At 45.0% G+C, this 16875-nt stretch overlaps 1 protein-coding gene across 1 annotated transcript in view; it reads right to left on the bottom strand.

The window, feature by feature from the left end:
• Positions 1–3506: 3506 nt before the first annotated feature.
• The window catches only part of LOC123428016 (DNA mismatch repair protein MSH2), a 30503-nt gene continuing 17134 nt past the window's right edge, over positions 3507–16875 (bottom strand). Inside the window, exons 10-13 of the mRNA XM_045112168.1 lie at positions 13592–13718; positions 12924–13123; positions 4087–4239; positions 3507–3869 (exon numbers count right to left, since the gene is read on the bottom strand). Coding sequence (XP_044968103.1) covers positions 3669–3869; positions 4087–4239; positions 12924–13123; positions 13592–13718 — 681 coding nt within the window. The 3' untranslated portion in view covers positions 3507–3668. The remainder of the gene's footprint in view (positions 3870–4086; positions 4240–12923; positions 13124–13591; positions 13719–16875) is intronic.

A 16875-nucleotide genomic window follows, 5' to 3' on the forward strand; every position in this document is an offset into this window, starting at 1 on the left:
GAGAAAAACCCCAAGAATGGCACTGGAATCATGTATTTAATGTGATAATCACTTTCCATAAAAAAGATCAAGAATAAAAGGCCAAGACAACGGGCGTTGTGAGGCTTCCAGAGCAAACGATGGTGTCCACACGACCACGAGTGCTCGTATGGCGCGCCGCCGCCTCGGGGAGATCAACTATTCTCACCCAGCCAAAGCATATCATGAAACAGACACACAGAGGCACAAGAAACTCGCCCAAAAGGCATAATCCTAGCCTTCAGAGCCCATCCGTAAGGAAGGATCGACCAACAGAAGAAGGGGATTCCTCTCACCGCGGAGGGGGGCAACATCATCACCACCATCTTCACCTCCACCATCTTCGTCATCATCATCTGCATCCTTAACATCTGCAACATAGAGAACCCTAGTGGATCCTTTAGTGTATCATTTGAATCATCCATCCATGTATTCCATTACTGTTATCATGATGTTTGTTGTTCGCACGAGTGAGTACACCCCTAGTTCTCAAGGATATGGATGAACCTTGGTATGTGTAGGATCTAAAATGTTTATTATGGATATAAGATCCTTTGTTGAATGCTTAGTTTAATAACTTCGTGAATGTTGTGAAGGGGCCACACTTGGCATTTGTGCCTTTGTTGGCCATGAAGAACATCATTATCTTTGTGTAGGTCTAGGTTGTGGAGGTAATTCGAGGTGACAGTAAAATCCTACTGCTCCGAGTGATCGGGGATTTACGAAGACCCTTAGTGAGGTCGCGTCCACAAGGAAATCCTTGATTATCATGAGTTGTTACCCACAGGGGAAGACTATGATGGTGGCGTGTGTGGCACGAAGTCTACCACGAGTAAAACGTGTTCTGTACCGGCTCCGCACGGCATAATCGTCAACAATGGCTCAAGTATCCGACTTATGCTTTGCTAATGCATAGTAGTACTAGAAACATACCAGTGGGATTCCACACTCCTCGAAAATGCATTTTTATTTTGCTGTTTCGCAGTTATTACAATTCATATCTTTTATTTACTTTTATGTTGTTTAGTTACACGAGGTTACTGTTTTACCTAATCTTTATTTAAATCTGCCCTTACTCTGCTTTAAATCTACAATTATCTACAGACATAAAGTTACACAATTCTCTACAAAAAGCAAAAGTCTGATTCATGTGCTCCTTATGGGATCAATACTCTTACTTTAAAATGGCTACAACTAAACCTTGTTCGCTTGGAGGTTATCACCTGGCACGGCTGCTCTGTCAGGCGGCGGCAAGGGCGGCCACCTCCCGCTTCATCTTCAGAGAAAGGTTGTCCGAGAGAGCTTCGCCGCCTGCAGTCATGAAGGATGTGGTGCAAGGCAGGAGCATGTGGAACGGATGTGTTGTGTTATGGAGATAGTCGAGTATGGCTGCCCTTAAGTAGCGGATTCATGTGAGGCTAGACGTTAATGCGGGACGCTCGAGTTGGTTTTTCGGTCGGTGAGCCTGCTTAATGTCGGCATACGGAGGACGGGGCATTGAACAAGCGTGGTAGATATATGTCTCGTCTCGTCCAGTCGCACGTCTCCGGCATTGAACAGGTGCGAACACCGAAGACGTGCCGTGGGCGGTGCGCCGACGCCCTAGGTCGGAGAATTGTTTCAATGTCGACGCCGGTGAAAGGTCGCGCCCACTCTTCAATGGAAAGCGATCGCTCTACAACGACATGAATACGAGCAGCTAATGTCATGCAAGAAACGCGTGTGGAAGGGGAAGGGGGTTTTGATGAGCGAGAACGGTCAGAATAGAACGAAGTAGCGGTCCGGACTTCCACAAGTCTCCCCACGGTTACAGAGGACTAGGATTGCAGATCGACGTTGAAGATGCCCTAGCCGAGATGCTGAGTCGTTGTCATGAGCAGAGTGGCTAGCAGATGGGTTGGTGATGGTAAAGCGGTCCATCGATCAGGGCGACCTTGTACGAGCCGAACCAGAGCTCGTCAGCCATGGGTTCCTTCCTAGCCCTGTTGCCCACACGGCGACCAGCAACTTGCTAGACGAGTGCACCATAGTGCACGAGTCCAGCGCCTTGTAATAAGCCGGCTAACTGTATCTCCAACGGCAGACATGTAAATTGTCCGCGTGTATTAGGATCATTATGTTATCCGGATGTGTTATGTCAGAGGCTTTATAGACGTCTCGACAACACCCAAACCCGCATCTAATCGCCCTGACCCACAAAACACCCCTTCCTCGTCCGCACGTGCTTTTTATTTAAAACGATCAACATCACTTCAGGACATAATTGTCACATTCATGCCTGCCCAAAATGGATGCAACCACTCACTATCGTCGGAATTGCGACCACTCACTAGCTTCGGAATTGAAGCAACACACTAGCTATTAGAGCGATGCTCGCACCGCTTCCCAATGCGGTCGACTACTCCACGTTCACGGTCGCCCATCCATCCATCTACCGCCCGCATTAATGTCATGCGATTGCCGAGGCGACTACTCCGACGCCATTCGTCCATGCCTCTGCGCCCACCATTGCTATATAAATTGCCGCCCCAGCCATAGCCACAGTCATTCGCCTTCGATTCTTCCTTCTCTCCACACCACTCCCTCCATGGCTTCCTCGCACTCCAAAGTTCTCTAGGACAGGTTGACGACGGACCAGAAGGAGATGGCCGTCAATGCTTCTGGATGGCTGACCAACAAGCAACTGGAGGACGACAGCATCCTAATGGAGGACGCGGCCGACGATGAGTCCGCACCACCCTCCTCTGTGCCGACAATGAATTGTGCCATGACTATCGACACAGCCCATGCCCATTACATGAACATGACAATCACGCCAGAAATGGGCCTGACAAAGCATGTAACGACAATGAATTGTGCCATGACTATCGACGCAGCCCATGCCCATTACATGAACATGACAATCGCATCAAAAATGGACCTGACAAAGCATGTGACGCTCCTCAAATTCTATGGTTCCGTCCCTGGATTCGGCTTGGCCACTCATGTCAGGCGAAACTAAAGGCCGAATACAAGGAGTTCGACGAGGCCACAAACAAGGTGTGGGAGAAGACCGACGACGAGGTAAAAGACACCACCTGCTCCACCACGACCCACCGTCACAACTACTCCCTTCATCTCAAAACAAGTGTCTTAAGCTTAGTACAAATTTGTACTAGAACTAGTATAAAGTTAAGACAGTTATTTTAAAACAAAGGGAGTACAAAGCAAACACGTCCATAGATGCTGCAAACAAGACTAGTCTGCATGAATTTCTAGCCGTGTTTGGATGAAATCCAGCCATATTTACACAAATTTCATCCGGTTAGTTATGATGTTTGAAATGTATGCGGCTAGGATTGCCTGGCGATCTCCCGCATCCTTGTATGTGGACTTGTCCCCACCTGTCCATGGATGAATGCAGGAGAAAATTTATGAATCACTGTTAGAGATGCCCTAATAATCTTGCTAATAACGAGGTAAAATGAAATAGTGGCAGACAATCAGAATTTAGTAGACAATCGTTTCTGTTTACTTGCACTAACAAAAGGATTTAGTAGAGAATTTAGTAGACAATCGTTTCTGTTTACTTGCACTAAGAAAAGGAAAGGATCGTCCCAAGCTGACGCGCAGTAACAGAAGGATCAGCGATCCATTCCTTTCCATTCCATTCAGAGGAACTGGTGTAGCCAGGGATTACTGGCTGCGTCTTTCTCGAAGTCTGATTTCAGTTTAGCTACCATCTCCGTAGCCTTGCTCCCATCCACCTCATCTAGAGGCAATGCAGCAAAATCCTCTAACAAAAGGCGAGCCCGAGCAGCTCCCCTCGTCACATCATCTGGGCTAAACACCCTCTTGCGTTTCGATCCAACCTGCAATCAGGAAGAGGCTACTAGTTTCAGATACGTCATTACAACTGCTCAATCCACAAGGAATTCCTAATCACAAGAAATGCACCCTCTTTTTTTTTTTTTTTGCCTTGACCTAATAAGAACAATCATGAAAGGTACGGGAAGGGAACAAAAGAATGTGCATTTTAGTTGTTGATATTAAAAAGACAAAAAATATCTAGACTTTAGTTGGAGATACCTCGTCACTGGGTTCACCACTCAAGTTAGGTGCACTGGTAAAGTCTTCTAACTCTTCAGCTTTGCTTTTCGCAAGAGCAATGACAGCTTCTGGAAAATTAGCAAATTCCGCAACATGGATACCAAAACTTTGGTCGCAGGAACCAGGCTCAACCTGCAAAAGGAAAAATGCATTTACCACACTGCATGTGAATGTTGAATTCCTCTTCTTTTGACTGTAATATATAGGTAATACAACCATGTCCATTCTAACAACATTACACCCTCCATCAAGATTAATTGTCACAGCTAGAACTAGTACAAAGTTGTACTAGAGCGGACCCCGCCACACCTGAGAAACGAAGAATGAGCGACCGAGACGGCTCGGGAACCCAACATGCGACGCCAACCCCGACCACATCCGCCATTAATGGTAGCCTGCCCCGCACCAACCACGCCCACAACACTCTCGCTCGCACGACTCTAGATCCACCTACCTCACCGCTCCAGGCCGCGGCGGTTCAGCAGCTCGTCCCCTCATCTCATCTCGCAGCTGATGACGGGATCGAGATGGAGGAGGCGAGCGCGCCGCCTCCGACCACCGTCGCAGGTGGCGGCACCAGTGATGATTCCGGAGGCACCACTTGTTCCGGTGGAGATGCAGCCAGCAATCGACTCACACTCACCGGCGGCGAGGGTGGAAATACTGCGGGTGGTGCGGAAGAGATTCCCAAACCGAGCCGCTTGGCCAGAGATCTGCGTCAAGGTTATCCGCAACAGCACGTTCGCGGAGCGCTGCCGCTTTGCCAGCGACGATTGAGGGATGGACTTCGATCTCATCTTCTAGGCCATCCAGGAGGCGGAATCGGCCGATCTGATGCAAGCGGCGAGGTGGCATCGATTCAAGACGACGAGCCCATCCAGACTCAACATCCAGCCGCCGTCGATCGAGCAGCTCGCCAACATCCCACTGGAGTGCCTGCCTCCCGGGGTCAGCCCACCCCGGAGTCCCTGAATGGTGCTGCCTGTGGGCGTGGACCTGGAGCACGCCGCGGGCGTAACGTGGGATCTCGGGTTGGGGAACCTCCTCCATGGCCGGGAGATTGTGGGAAGGTTCCATGGAGACTGAATAAGGTATGTAAATCAACATTGAGTAAATTCCCGTTCTCTGCTTGTGCAAACGAAAGTTTTGTGAGATTTGGGGGAGGTAGTTCAAGGATTGTTCCTCCATTGTTTACTGAGATAGTTGATAGTGTCAATCTAGTTCCGGATATTGGCCTTATACCCAACATCCAAGCTCCGGTAACTTCTATTCGAAATCCGGTGAGCTATCATACTGACGACGATCCTGCTTCTGCGAGGGATGCTGACAGAGGTTCAGATAGAGAGTGGCCTCTTTTGGGGTTCGAGGTGACTTCGAAACCGTTGATTAGAGGATCGATGGTGAATAGGAAAGCGGGAAGTAGGAAGACGTGTTCAGAACCAGATAACAGAAGTGAGGAGGAGGTGGCGGAATTTTATGGTCAGCTTTGGGTTATTCCTTCCCCCAGCCGCCGTCAGACCAATCGTGACCATCTTCCTCCTCCAAAACCTAACTCCTCGCTTGGCAGCCGCCTGTTCTGGATCAGGAAAGATCTATTTAGATCTGGGTGCTTCTCTATTGAAGATTGCTACCCTATGGCTCGTCCTGGTTGATTTGATTCCATCCCTACCCAATTCCAAATCAGTTGTGAGGGGATTGGACCTGGTAGTATCTCTTTTGCGGCTGCGGTGAAGAAAGCCATGGATCAGCGGGGGCAGCAACGGGCTAAGAGACAACCTCGAAGAAAGGGGTGCAGGGAGCTCCACCACATCCCCCTACTGTTCCTGCTGCAAAGGTGGCAATGCCAGCCCCGAAGCCACCTGCTGGCAATGTTGCTAAGGCCCCAGTCAACAATATTGTGCAGGTTGTAGCCCCTGTCCTTCCCCCAGCCCCAGTTGTGCAACCTCTGGACCCAAGGTACAAAGAGATGATCTGTTTTAATTGCAGCTGGCCAGGCCACTATGTGGGTAATTGTGTTGAGCCAAAGAAGTGTTTCATCTGATACACACAATGTGAACAATTGCATTGCCTGGGCCCGTCTTCAACCTTCTGCAAAATACTTTGGGAGTGCAGCAACAGGTTTAGGTTTCTACCACATTGATATCCCTGTAGCTGTTGAGTCTAACTGGTTGAACTACAAAAACTGTGCTATTCTTAGAGTTCTGAAAGGTGAGGTTTCTGCGTCAGACCTGATTATCCAACTTAATGGTATTTTCTGCAAAGGGAAAGATTGGCCATGGCAGATCAGGGAGCTGGAAGAGAAGAAATTTCTGCTAAGGTTCCCACCATGGAAGAAGGTAGAAGATCTCATTGAGTTCCCTGCTTTTGATCTTCCTATTGATGGAGTATCTGTCAAGATCTGTGATTGGGCTGGAATGTTAGAACCCTTTGGAGAGTTAACTCAGGTGTGGATCCAGGTGGAAGGTATCCCCCCAAAGTGGTGTGCTTGGAAAGTTTTTGCTCAGATAGCTTCATGTTTTGGTATTCAGGTGGATGTAGACTGGAATGGTATATTCAAGAGCTTTTATGGAAAAATTAGAATCAAAGTAGCATGTAGAGATCCTACTAGAATTCCTTATGAGAGGCTGGTGGAGATGAAGAAGAAGCTATACATTCTGTATTTTACAGTTGAGGGGTTTACTCAAATTGGAGAGGGATCTGAGAGAGATGATGATGATCATGATCTGGATATTGGAGATGATGACAAGCTGGAGGAGGATCTTGACCAAGATAAAGATTATATGGAGGGAGAGGCTGATGAACCTATTGATGAACTGGATAAGGCAAACTTTTCCAACGGTGAACCTTCTGGTTCTGGAAGCAAAGTAGGAGGAACTTGTGTTTCTGCAACTCAATTTCATCCCATGATCCTAAGTGATGAGGTACATGAACAATTTATTGAGAAAGTTGAGATCAAAACTCCCTCTGCACATGTGGAAGACCCCCCCTGAATCTGATGAAGTGATAATTCAAGAGGATATGGATATTTGCTCACATATGGAATATTGCTCTGCCCAGCTCAGGAAGTTTGAAATGGGTGATTCTGATGGAGAAGATGAAGTTATCCTGCCAGAGATGGTTTGCCTTCCTGAAAAATTAGCTACAAACATTGGATCTGCTAAAAGATCTTCGATGGAATCATTGGAAATGACAGAGATGGAAAAGAAGTTAAAAGGGGATTCAGTTCTTGAGAAGAAGTGGGGGGCTGTGCTCTCTACTAGACCTACTACAAGGCAACATGGCAACACTAAAATCATGGAGAAAGCTATTGCATACTTGCAAAAGAAGAACCTGGAGATTCCTGCTTCCTTCCAAGGTAAATCATTTGTTACTATTGATGCAAATCTGCTTGCTGACCAGGTGTCTAATATTGATTTATGTATGGGTAATAATTGTGAGGAGCAAAATGATATTATTCGGATTTCGTCCTTAGAGAGTCTTAGATGTCTGAAATTTGCTGATGCTAATCCTGAAACTGTGCTACCTGACAATCTATACACCTCTGCACATAATAAGGAAAGGGGTTCTCCCTTGGTTAAGGAGGATGATACCACTAGATCAGATGGCGTTGATGATCTAGATGGTTTCTGCCCAAACCTGAGACAGTCTAGAAGGCTTTGTAGCCTATCCCACCCTTTTAAAATTTCATGATAGGAGCCTTTTGGAATATTAGAGGGCTTGGTCAACCTGGTAAAATTCAACGCCTCCGGGAGTTCCTTAGAGTAAATTCAGTGGACTTTGTGGGTTTCTTTGAAACCAAGAAAGAGAATATTGATAATAATACATTGAGTACTATTGCTGGTAATAATAGTTATACTTGGCATCAACTGTCTGCCCAGAGAACAGCTGGTGGTGTCCTTGTGGGCATGAATAGTGATATATATGAGGTTATTGGCTTTGTCAATAGAAAGTTTTGTGTGACTGCTACGGTTAGGAACAAGATTGAGAAATCTGTCTGGCAATTTGTTGCGACCTATGGTACGTCTTACAGTGAACATAAGATGGAGTTTATTGCGGAGTTACATGAGGTGATGAGTAATGCCTCTTATCCCATTCTTTTGGGTGGTGACTTTAATCTTATTAGGTCAGACTCTGATAAGAGTAGTGGTAATGTGAATCACTTTGTTACTTTCCTTTTTAATGATTGGATTAATAAGTGGGATTTGATGGAGATTAATATTGCCAATAGGAAATATGCTTGGTGCAATAATCAGGAAAACCCCATATTCGCCACCATTGATAGAGTGTTTGTTTCCCCTTCTTGGGATGCCTTATTTCCATTGTCGGTGCTGAGGGCTCTCCCCAGGATTGGCAGTGACCATAACCCCCTCTTGCTTGATACTATGGCTCGGAGAGTTACTTCTCCGAAGATGTTTAGATTTGAGAAATGGTGGTTAGAGCATCCTGATTTTAAAAAGGTAGTGGAGACTGTGTGGAATACCCCAGTTTTGGGTGGAGAGGCCATCGACGTTTGGACTGCTAAATCTAAACGCCTCAGGAAGAAAATTAAAGGTTGGAATGCGGATATTGAAGCAGCCATCAAGAAGAAAAGAGGGACCTGGTTCAGGAATTTGACATATTAGATATATTTGCAGAAACTGACCGTGTTACGGAGGAAGACAGATATCAAGATTGAGTTAGAAAGTATGATGAGAAAAGAAGAGACTGCCTTGTGGCAGAGATCTAGAGATCGTAGAATTAAGGATGGTGATAAGAATAATGCTTATTTTCATGCTTTAGTTGATCATAGACACCGTAAGAACCATCTATCTGAGTTAATTGGGGATCATGGCCCTGTATACACTACTAAGGATATGTTAGATGTGGCGACATCCTTCTACAAAGGATTGTTTGGCCGTGAAGAGAGACATAATATTCATCTTGGGCCTGCCTTTTGGCAGGAGGATGAATTAATTATTGAGAGTGAGAATGAGAATCTCCAAAAAAATCTATCGGAGGAGAAAATTAAAGAGGTTATTTTTGGTTCATATGCCAATGGTGCCCCTAGGCCTGATGGCCTTTCTTTTCTTTTTTACCAGACCTTCTGGGACCTGATCAAGTCAGATTTTATGGCTATGGTTAGAGACTTTGAGGAAGGTAAATTAGAGTTACATAGGCTTAACTTTGCTTTGATCATTTTAATTCCGAAAGAACCTGATGCCAAAACTATGAAGAAATTTAGACCTATCAGCCTTAGTAACTGTGTGGTTAAAAAAATTCAAAGGCACTTACTAATAGGCTGTCTCCTATTAGTAATAGATTAATCTCCCCGAATCAAACTGTGTTTATCAAAGGGAGATATATACTTGAGAGTGTGGTGTTAGCCCATGAAGTGATACATGAGGTGAAGAAATCTAACACTCCATGGCTTGTGCTCAAACTTGACTATGAAAAAGCATATGACCGAGTTAGTTGGGATTTTCTTTTTGAGATGCTGGAGTCCAGGGGTTTTGGCCCCAGGTACATTTCCTGGATCAAATGTCTGCTGTTTCAAGGCACTTTCGGTGTACGAATCAATGACACTATTGGTCCCTACTTTGTAGGTGGGAAAGGCCTTAAGCAGGGAGACCCTATTTCCCCACTTCTCTTCAACTTAGTTGCGGATGTTTTCTCTAAAATGCTAACTAAAGCCTCTAGACATGGTCTGATTTCGGGGCTGCTAACAAATGGTATCCCAGGTGGGATAATTAGCCTTCAATATGCGGATGACACTCTCCTCTTTTTAGAGGACTCATATGAAAAGGCAAAGAATTTCAAGTGGATTCTATCCTGCTTTGAAAGTCTCTCGGATATGAAAATTAATTTTCATAAGAGTGACCTCATCACTATCAATGTAGATGAAGAGAGAGCTAACTTCTTTGCCCAGATATTCTGCTGTAACCTAGGCTCTTTTCCAATCAAATATTTAGGAGTGCCTCTACATTATGACAAATTAAGAAGGGAAGGCCTGCAGCCATTAATTGATAGAATTATTAAGAGCATTTCTGGCTGGTTGGGTAGATACTTGACCTATAAAGGCAAGATTATTCTGCTGTGTGCTTGCATTGTGAACATTCCAGCTTATCTGATGGCAGTGATGAAATTTACCAAATGGGCTATTAATGCTATTAATTCCCAAATGGCTCACTTTCTGTGGGGTAATATGGGAGACCAACATAAATACCATTTAGCCCATTGGGGTTTGGTGTCCAGGAAAAAAGAATTTGGAGGTTTGGGGATACCCAATGTGAGGGAATATAACATGGCTTTTTTAGTCTCTTGGGGGAAGAGATTCTTTAACAATGACAATAGTGATTGGAAGAAATTAATTGCTTATAAGTATAATGTTTATAGCCCAAATATATTCTGGTCCAGACAACAGATAGGTTCTCCCTTTTGGAAGAGTGTATCTTGGGCATTGCAAGCTGCCAGAAACTTTTACTACTGAAAGATTGGTAATGGTGTTAATATCAGTTTTTGGCATGACACTTGGGCTGGGGAATGTTCCCTCAAAGCCAGGTTTTGGGAGTTGTTTGATATTTGTAACCAACAAGATTGTTCTGTGTCCCAGGTCTGGGATGGAACTAATCTTAGATTGTCCTTTAGAAGATGTGTTGATGGCCTAGTTATGACTAGCTGGGAAAATCTTATTGATCGCATTAAAAATTACCCCCTGTCAAATTCTCCTGATACACCTGTTTGGCTCCTTGAGTCTAATGGCATTTATTCAGTAAAATCATTTTACAAATGTATTAACTTTGGTGGAGTGATTTCTCCTTTTGGAGAAACATTATGGAAAACGTTATGCCCTCAAAATATTCATGTGTTTTTGTGGTTGAGCATTTACAACAAGATCCTAACTAGAGATAATGTAGCTAAGAGGAAAACAATGGATGATATTGTTAAGCTTCATGCACTAGCCAACGCAACCAAAAGTCCGAACTGATGGAAAGGGCTAGGCAATCCACATTTAGTGTAACACCCCCTCTCACGTGCGACGGGGAAGACAAGTCAACACGTGCAACCGGAAGAAAGCGACGGCGCGCGAAGCTCATGTATGACTCAAGAGGCCTCTACGTGGACACAAAGGGGGGCTACCAGCATTTTTTAATAAATTGCAAAAGCCAGGACTTGAACTCAAGACCTTAACTCCGATACCATGTTAAGCTTCATGCACTAGCCAACGCAACCAAAAGTCCGAACTGATGGAAAGGGCTAGGCAATCCACATATAGTGTAACAGATATTATCTGCTTATTTTGCAACGAAGCTGAATCTGTGCAACACCTCTTCTTTGATTGTATAAATGCTGATACCATTTGGTCAATCATATCTGAATTTTTTAAAATTCATAGAATACTATGCTTTAATGATATCTCTTCCTTATGGAAATTGAACAAAAAGAAATTTGTGCTTAATCTGGTGATTGTTGCCTCCTTGTAGAGTATCTCGAGATTAAGGAATGAGTTTTGTTTCTAGGGACGCACATGGAGAGGTCTGGGCTGCGGTCTTGCCAAACTAAGAGGGATTTTGCAGCAATGGTTGGTACTCTGCGACACTGCACAAATGGACGAACTGAAGCGATTCATTCTGCTGCTGGACAAGCACCGGGGAGAGCTATTGCGGATAGCGTGGATTTAATCTGATCGATCTTTCCTGGTCTGTAATAATAAAAACTTAGTCTGTTGCTTTGGTCCAGCGCGAAAGAATGCTTAGTTTTGAACTTGTTATGTGGCGATGTAGTTTGAGCTAGCCCATTTCCGAGGATATTTCCTTGTGGTTATGCCTGTGTTGAGGATTTCTTTGTTCCTTTAGGTGCTGGTAGTTGTGGGAGCTGTAATCTGGATGATGTCTGCTTCATTTTAATAAAATGGGGCAGGGGGAACCCCTTTCTTTCAAAACAAAAGTTGTACTAGAGCTGCAACAATTATTTTGGATTGGAGGAAGTACTGAATTTAATAGGGCTTCATCTACAACAAGGATCAATTTGTATTATTTGAAGAAATTTACGACTTGCGAATACAAATAAAAAGACAAGAGCATGGGATGTAACTCCTAATAATTTTGGCAGGTCTTGAGATATTCTCTTCGTTTTCATAGAGGACAAGAAGCTTGTTCAAGTTCAAATATATGAGAAAAGACTCATTATCCACCTTTCAGGCACAACTACCATTAGAAAATAGGGACATTATCATGATGAAGACCTAGAGAGGAGCAAAGACAGGAAATTATCAAGTTGCCTATTAGAGATGCAAGAATGGTAACGTAACTTTTCTCCCTTTTCCTGCTCAGTTATCTGAGACAAAGAATCTCCTACAAAAAAAATGTGTAAGGTTTTGTCGTCCATCCTTTCTTTCGCCCTCCATCCTAACCCCACCTCCGTTACTGGTTTTATCAATATTTCGCACCGGTTTTCCTTGAGGCTCGCCTCAGCTGGTCCACATCTTATTGGCTTACAACTAAAATCATGTTTTCTTTGGCAAGTCAATAAGTACTGGTTCAATTGCCATTTTTGGTACGTAATCACATTAACAATAAAATGACTAGTAAATCACGATGGTTGCGTACAAAATATTTGTGCCTCCATTGCAACGCACGGGTAGTTATCTAATTCCCTTGGAAAACAATATGACAGAAATTCAAGCAATTAATGGCATCAAGCATCTAAAATACTGAAACTCATTTACAGCTATCAAGCGATTCTAGAAGAAACTACAATTAGACAGACAATTATAGACAACACAATAAGCCATTAAAAGGATTTCAGAATGTGTTTCAGAATTTCACATCGCAAGGTACCTTATAAAGCATAGTCAACTTCCGACTTGATGGGTCTATATGTGCACCCACGTGATAATTTGCAATTCCCAAATCTGGAACATGTTGGTGCTGATCACCATTTTTATTTGCTAATGCAGTTAATTCATGAAAATGAGTTGCAAACAATGTAGGCGCCCTAGTCACTTCCACAAGATGCTCACAGATAGCCCATGCAAGACCTGATGGTAGTAGAATGTAACAATCCAAAATATGAGTTAGATCTTCAAGTTACATTAAATAAAGTTAAATCTTCCAGTTGCCTACAATTTTGGCATACTGCAGTAGTAGTAGTATATGCTAAATTTAAGGCATGGAATTTTGGTCCAAACACATGTAACCAATTACAGAGTATAAGATGAAACGCCAGTAGAATGAACAATCCTCATGTAGAATGCTTAGTTCAAATCAAGTTGCAGTAAATATCATTTTAGAAGTTAATATTTGCAGAACTGTGGTGGGAAATATATGTAAAACAAAATATTTAGTTCAAAGCAAGTTGCATTAAATAAGATTTTAAAGTTAATATTGCAAAATTGTATTAGGAAACAGAGATTAAGAAACTGGATATGCCGTCTGATCCGTCTTAGGTCCAAACATGATAAAAAGAAGTGGGAAGACAAAAATCAAGAAAGGGTTGCGAGACAAACCAAATCCATCATATGTGGAAGTCCCGCGTCCCAACTCATCGATAATTATGAGAGATTTCTCAGATGCACCTTTCAAAATGGATGCTGTTTCAAGCATCTCTTGCATAAAGGTTGAAACACCACGGAGCTGCCAACAAAAATGTAAAAGTGAAATATTTAGAACTTGAAGGTTTTGCAGATCTACATAGATGAAAGCCTGTTCAAAAGTAACAGCAAGTTTTGACCTAAAATATCCCGAGCACCAGTGATTGGTCAAATTTAAACAGGTAACATATAAAAGATCATAGTCATTGACAGCTTCACATATGAATTTCCCCTCTCCCCTGCACTACTAGGTTACTGTCATTTATGTGGCCGTAAAGTGTCTCACCATCCTAGCCCTCCCCTCTCCCTTATGGAGCTGGAAACTAAGAAGATCCTGAGTCTTTTGTTTGTTTGTTTGTTTGTTTTGTGAGGACATCCTGAATGAAGCAGACAATATTTTCAAACTTCGAGATTAAACATAATAACATAGACCAAAGCCTGTTCAAAGGTAACAGCAAGTTTCGACCTAAAACATACCCACCACTAGAATAAAGTTTGACAAAACCACGGCACAGGCTGCACCCCTCTCTACCCTCAGATTTATATTCAAGATCCATGCCAGGAAACATTACTAAACCATTCCTCCTAAGCTTATGCACAATTATCTGTTAATCCCAATGGGAGGAAACCAGCTGCAACAGGTCAGAGTTGAACATCATAATCAAAACAGTCCATGGACACAAGCCCCAAACTTTATATAACCGATCATAGCCCCAAGGACTGGGCTTTGCTTGGTTTGGGAATTATAAAAGCCATACCCCATGCTACAGTACCACACCTTTGCCAAGTAAAACCACCTCTTAATCTCACAGATTTGCACATAACCCAGAGCTGTCCATTCTGAAATGTGAAGCATCCAAGACTGGAGCACAGGCTCCATGGTTCTACAAATCCTAACATTTATACAGATTGCAGTCATTGACCAGGTCCAATGATCCTTTAATTTTGAAAAGGTCAAAAGTGCACGGCTAAATTTTGAAAAACTCCAAAAAAAATATTGTACATATAGATTTGTGGTACACAATGCGAATATGCCAATTATCATGGAAAAGTGCCTTCATTTGCGAGCCACAAAAAACATGGCAATCTCTGATGGCAAAGAGTAGTGCCATCGTTTACTACTATAAATCACTGGCCTTACCATGCAGCCCACGAAGATCTTTCCATGAAATTTTGCAGATTCATAGTAAATAAAGACACTTAAAAAAACAAAATAAACGGATCACTGGAGCTCAAAACCAAAAACAAACACTCAAATGAAGGCTACCCATATTTTCTTTAGAAATTTAGTGCACTTTAATAAGATTGGAAGATTTAGTAATACTTCAGAATTTTTTTCTCAGTCCACCAACTGTAGCTAACATAGACATCAGAAGAGACAGTTTTGCACTCTCATATTTTGATGTGTTTGTTCTTGTTGTCATAATGTAACACCCAGTGGGAAAGGGGAAAGGATCAGATCGGGGGGTGAGGGGCAGAGAGGAGAGAGACGAGACTTTGAGGAAAAGTAGGTGGGATTGCAGAGGAATCTTAGATAGGTTCAGAAAGTCTCATACAACCCACGCCTCTCTCGCTGCCACAAGCGGCTGCTTTATAACCCTCACGCCCACACACGCTAACTCCTGTGCTGCCTGCTCGCATGCCAGGTCACACCTGCCAGGTGTGGCCAGGTGTGACATTCTCCCCTCCTTAAGCATGTTCGTCATCTTGGGCACTGTGGTCTTCTTGGTCCCAGAGGGTCGCCGGTGGAAAGCGTTATCGAAGCACCTCATAGTCCTCCCAGGTCGTGGCCGGATGTGTGCCCGCGCCCCATTGAACCTTGAGCTGTGCAATCGCGACGTTGCCCCGCTTGGTCATGCGCTGCTCCAGGATCAGTGTTGGTTCCATCATCGATGTGGACAGGTCCAGAACGCTTGGCAGCTCGGCGAAGACTGGAGTGTAGTCAGGCATGAACGGCTTCAGCTGGGAGACGTGGAAGACGGGGTGCATCCGGCTTGTGGCTGGCAGGTCCAGCTTGTACGCCAAGGGCCCGATCTTCTCCAACACAGTGTATGGCCCGAAGAACTTGAATGAGAGCTTGGTGGAGGGGCGACTGACGACGGACTGCTGAACATACGGCTGCAGCTTCAGGAGAACCTGCTTCCCCACGTCGAAGTGACGCTCGGTGCGATTGCGATCAGCTTGCTTCTTGAACCGCCGCTGCGCGCACTCCAGCTGTGCCCGAATCTGCGCGGTGTGCGCCGCCCAGTCCATGTCGTCCATGTTCCCATCACCCCCAGATTTGCTTCCTTGCCGTAAAATGCCTTGAAGGGAGTGCAGTTCAGGGACGAATGGAATGTGGAGTTGTACCAGAATTTCACGTGAGCAGCCATCGACGCCACCATGATGCAACGGAGACACATCTCCATGCACTGGTTGACGCGCTTGCTCTGGCCATCGGTCTGCGGGTGGTACGCCGTGGAGTAGAGCAGTTTTGTGCCCGCACCGGCGAGCAACTCGCGCCCGAGGCTGCTGGTGAAGACCTTGCCACGGTCGGAGACGATGATGGAGGGGATGCCGTGAAGCTTGACAACATTGTCCCAGAACGCGCGTGCCACCTATGCCGCTTGAAATGGGTGGCGAAGAGGGGTGAAGTGGGCTAACTTGGTGAAGCGATCCACGACCACCATGATCGTGTCGAAGCCCTCGGGAACCGGCAATCCCTCCATGAAGTCCATTGTCAGGTCCTCCCATGGAGCTGTTGGAACCGGCAATCCCTGTCGGCTTGGAGTGTTCGTGCTTGATCTGCTGACAGGTCAAGCACTGCTGCACGAACTCCTCAACGTCCCACTTCAGCCCACGCCAATCGAAGTGCTTGCGCACTCGCTGATAGGTCGTCGTGGAGCCAGAATGCCCGCCCAGGCGCCAACCGCGTTGTTGTGCATCGCGGCAATGAGCTTGGTGCGGAGCGTGGTGTTGGCGTCGATCCAGATGCGTCCGCCGCGGCATATGACGCCCCGGTGCAGCTCATAACCATCGGCGTCGGGGCTGGTGATGGCAAGCTTCTGCAGGCAATCCTGCGCGTCGGCGTCCATGGAGTAGGAGTTGACCACTTCCTGGATCCATGCGGGCTGGCAGGTCGACAGGGCGGCGAGATCCAGCTGCTTGCCCACTCAAGAGAGCGCTTCTACGGCGCCGTTGTCTAGACCGCGCTTGTACTG

The sequence above is a fragment of the Hordeum vulgare genome, chromosome 1H (genome assembly GCF_904849725.1).
Source record: "Hordeum vulgare subsp. vulgare chromosome 1H, MorexV3_pseudomolecules_assembly, whole genome shotgun sequence".
NCBI classification, from domain to species: Eukaryota; Viridiplantae; Streptophyta; class Magnoliopsida; order Poales; family Poaceae; genus Hordeum; species Hordeum vulgare.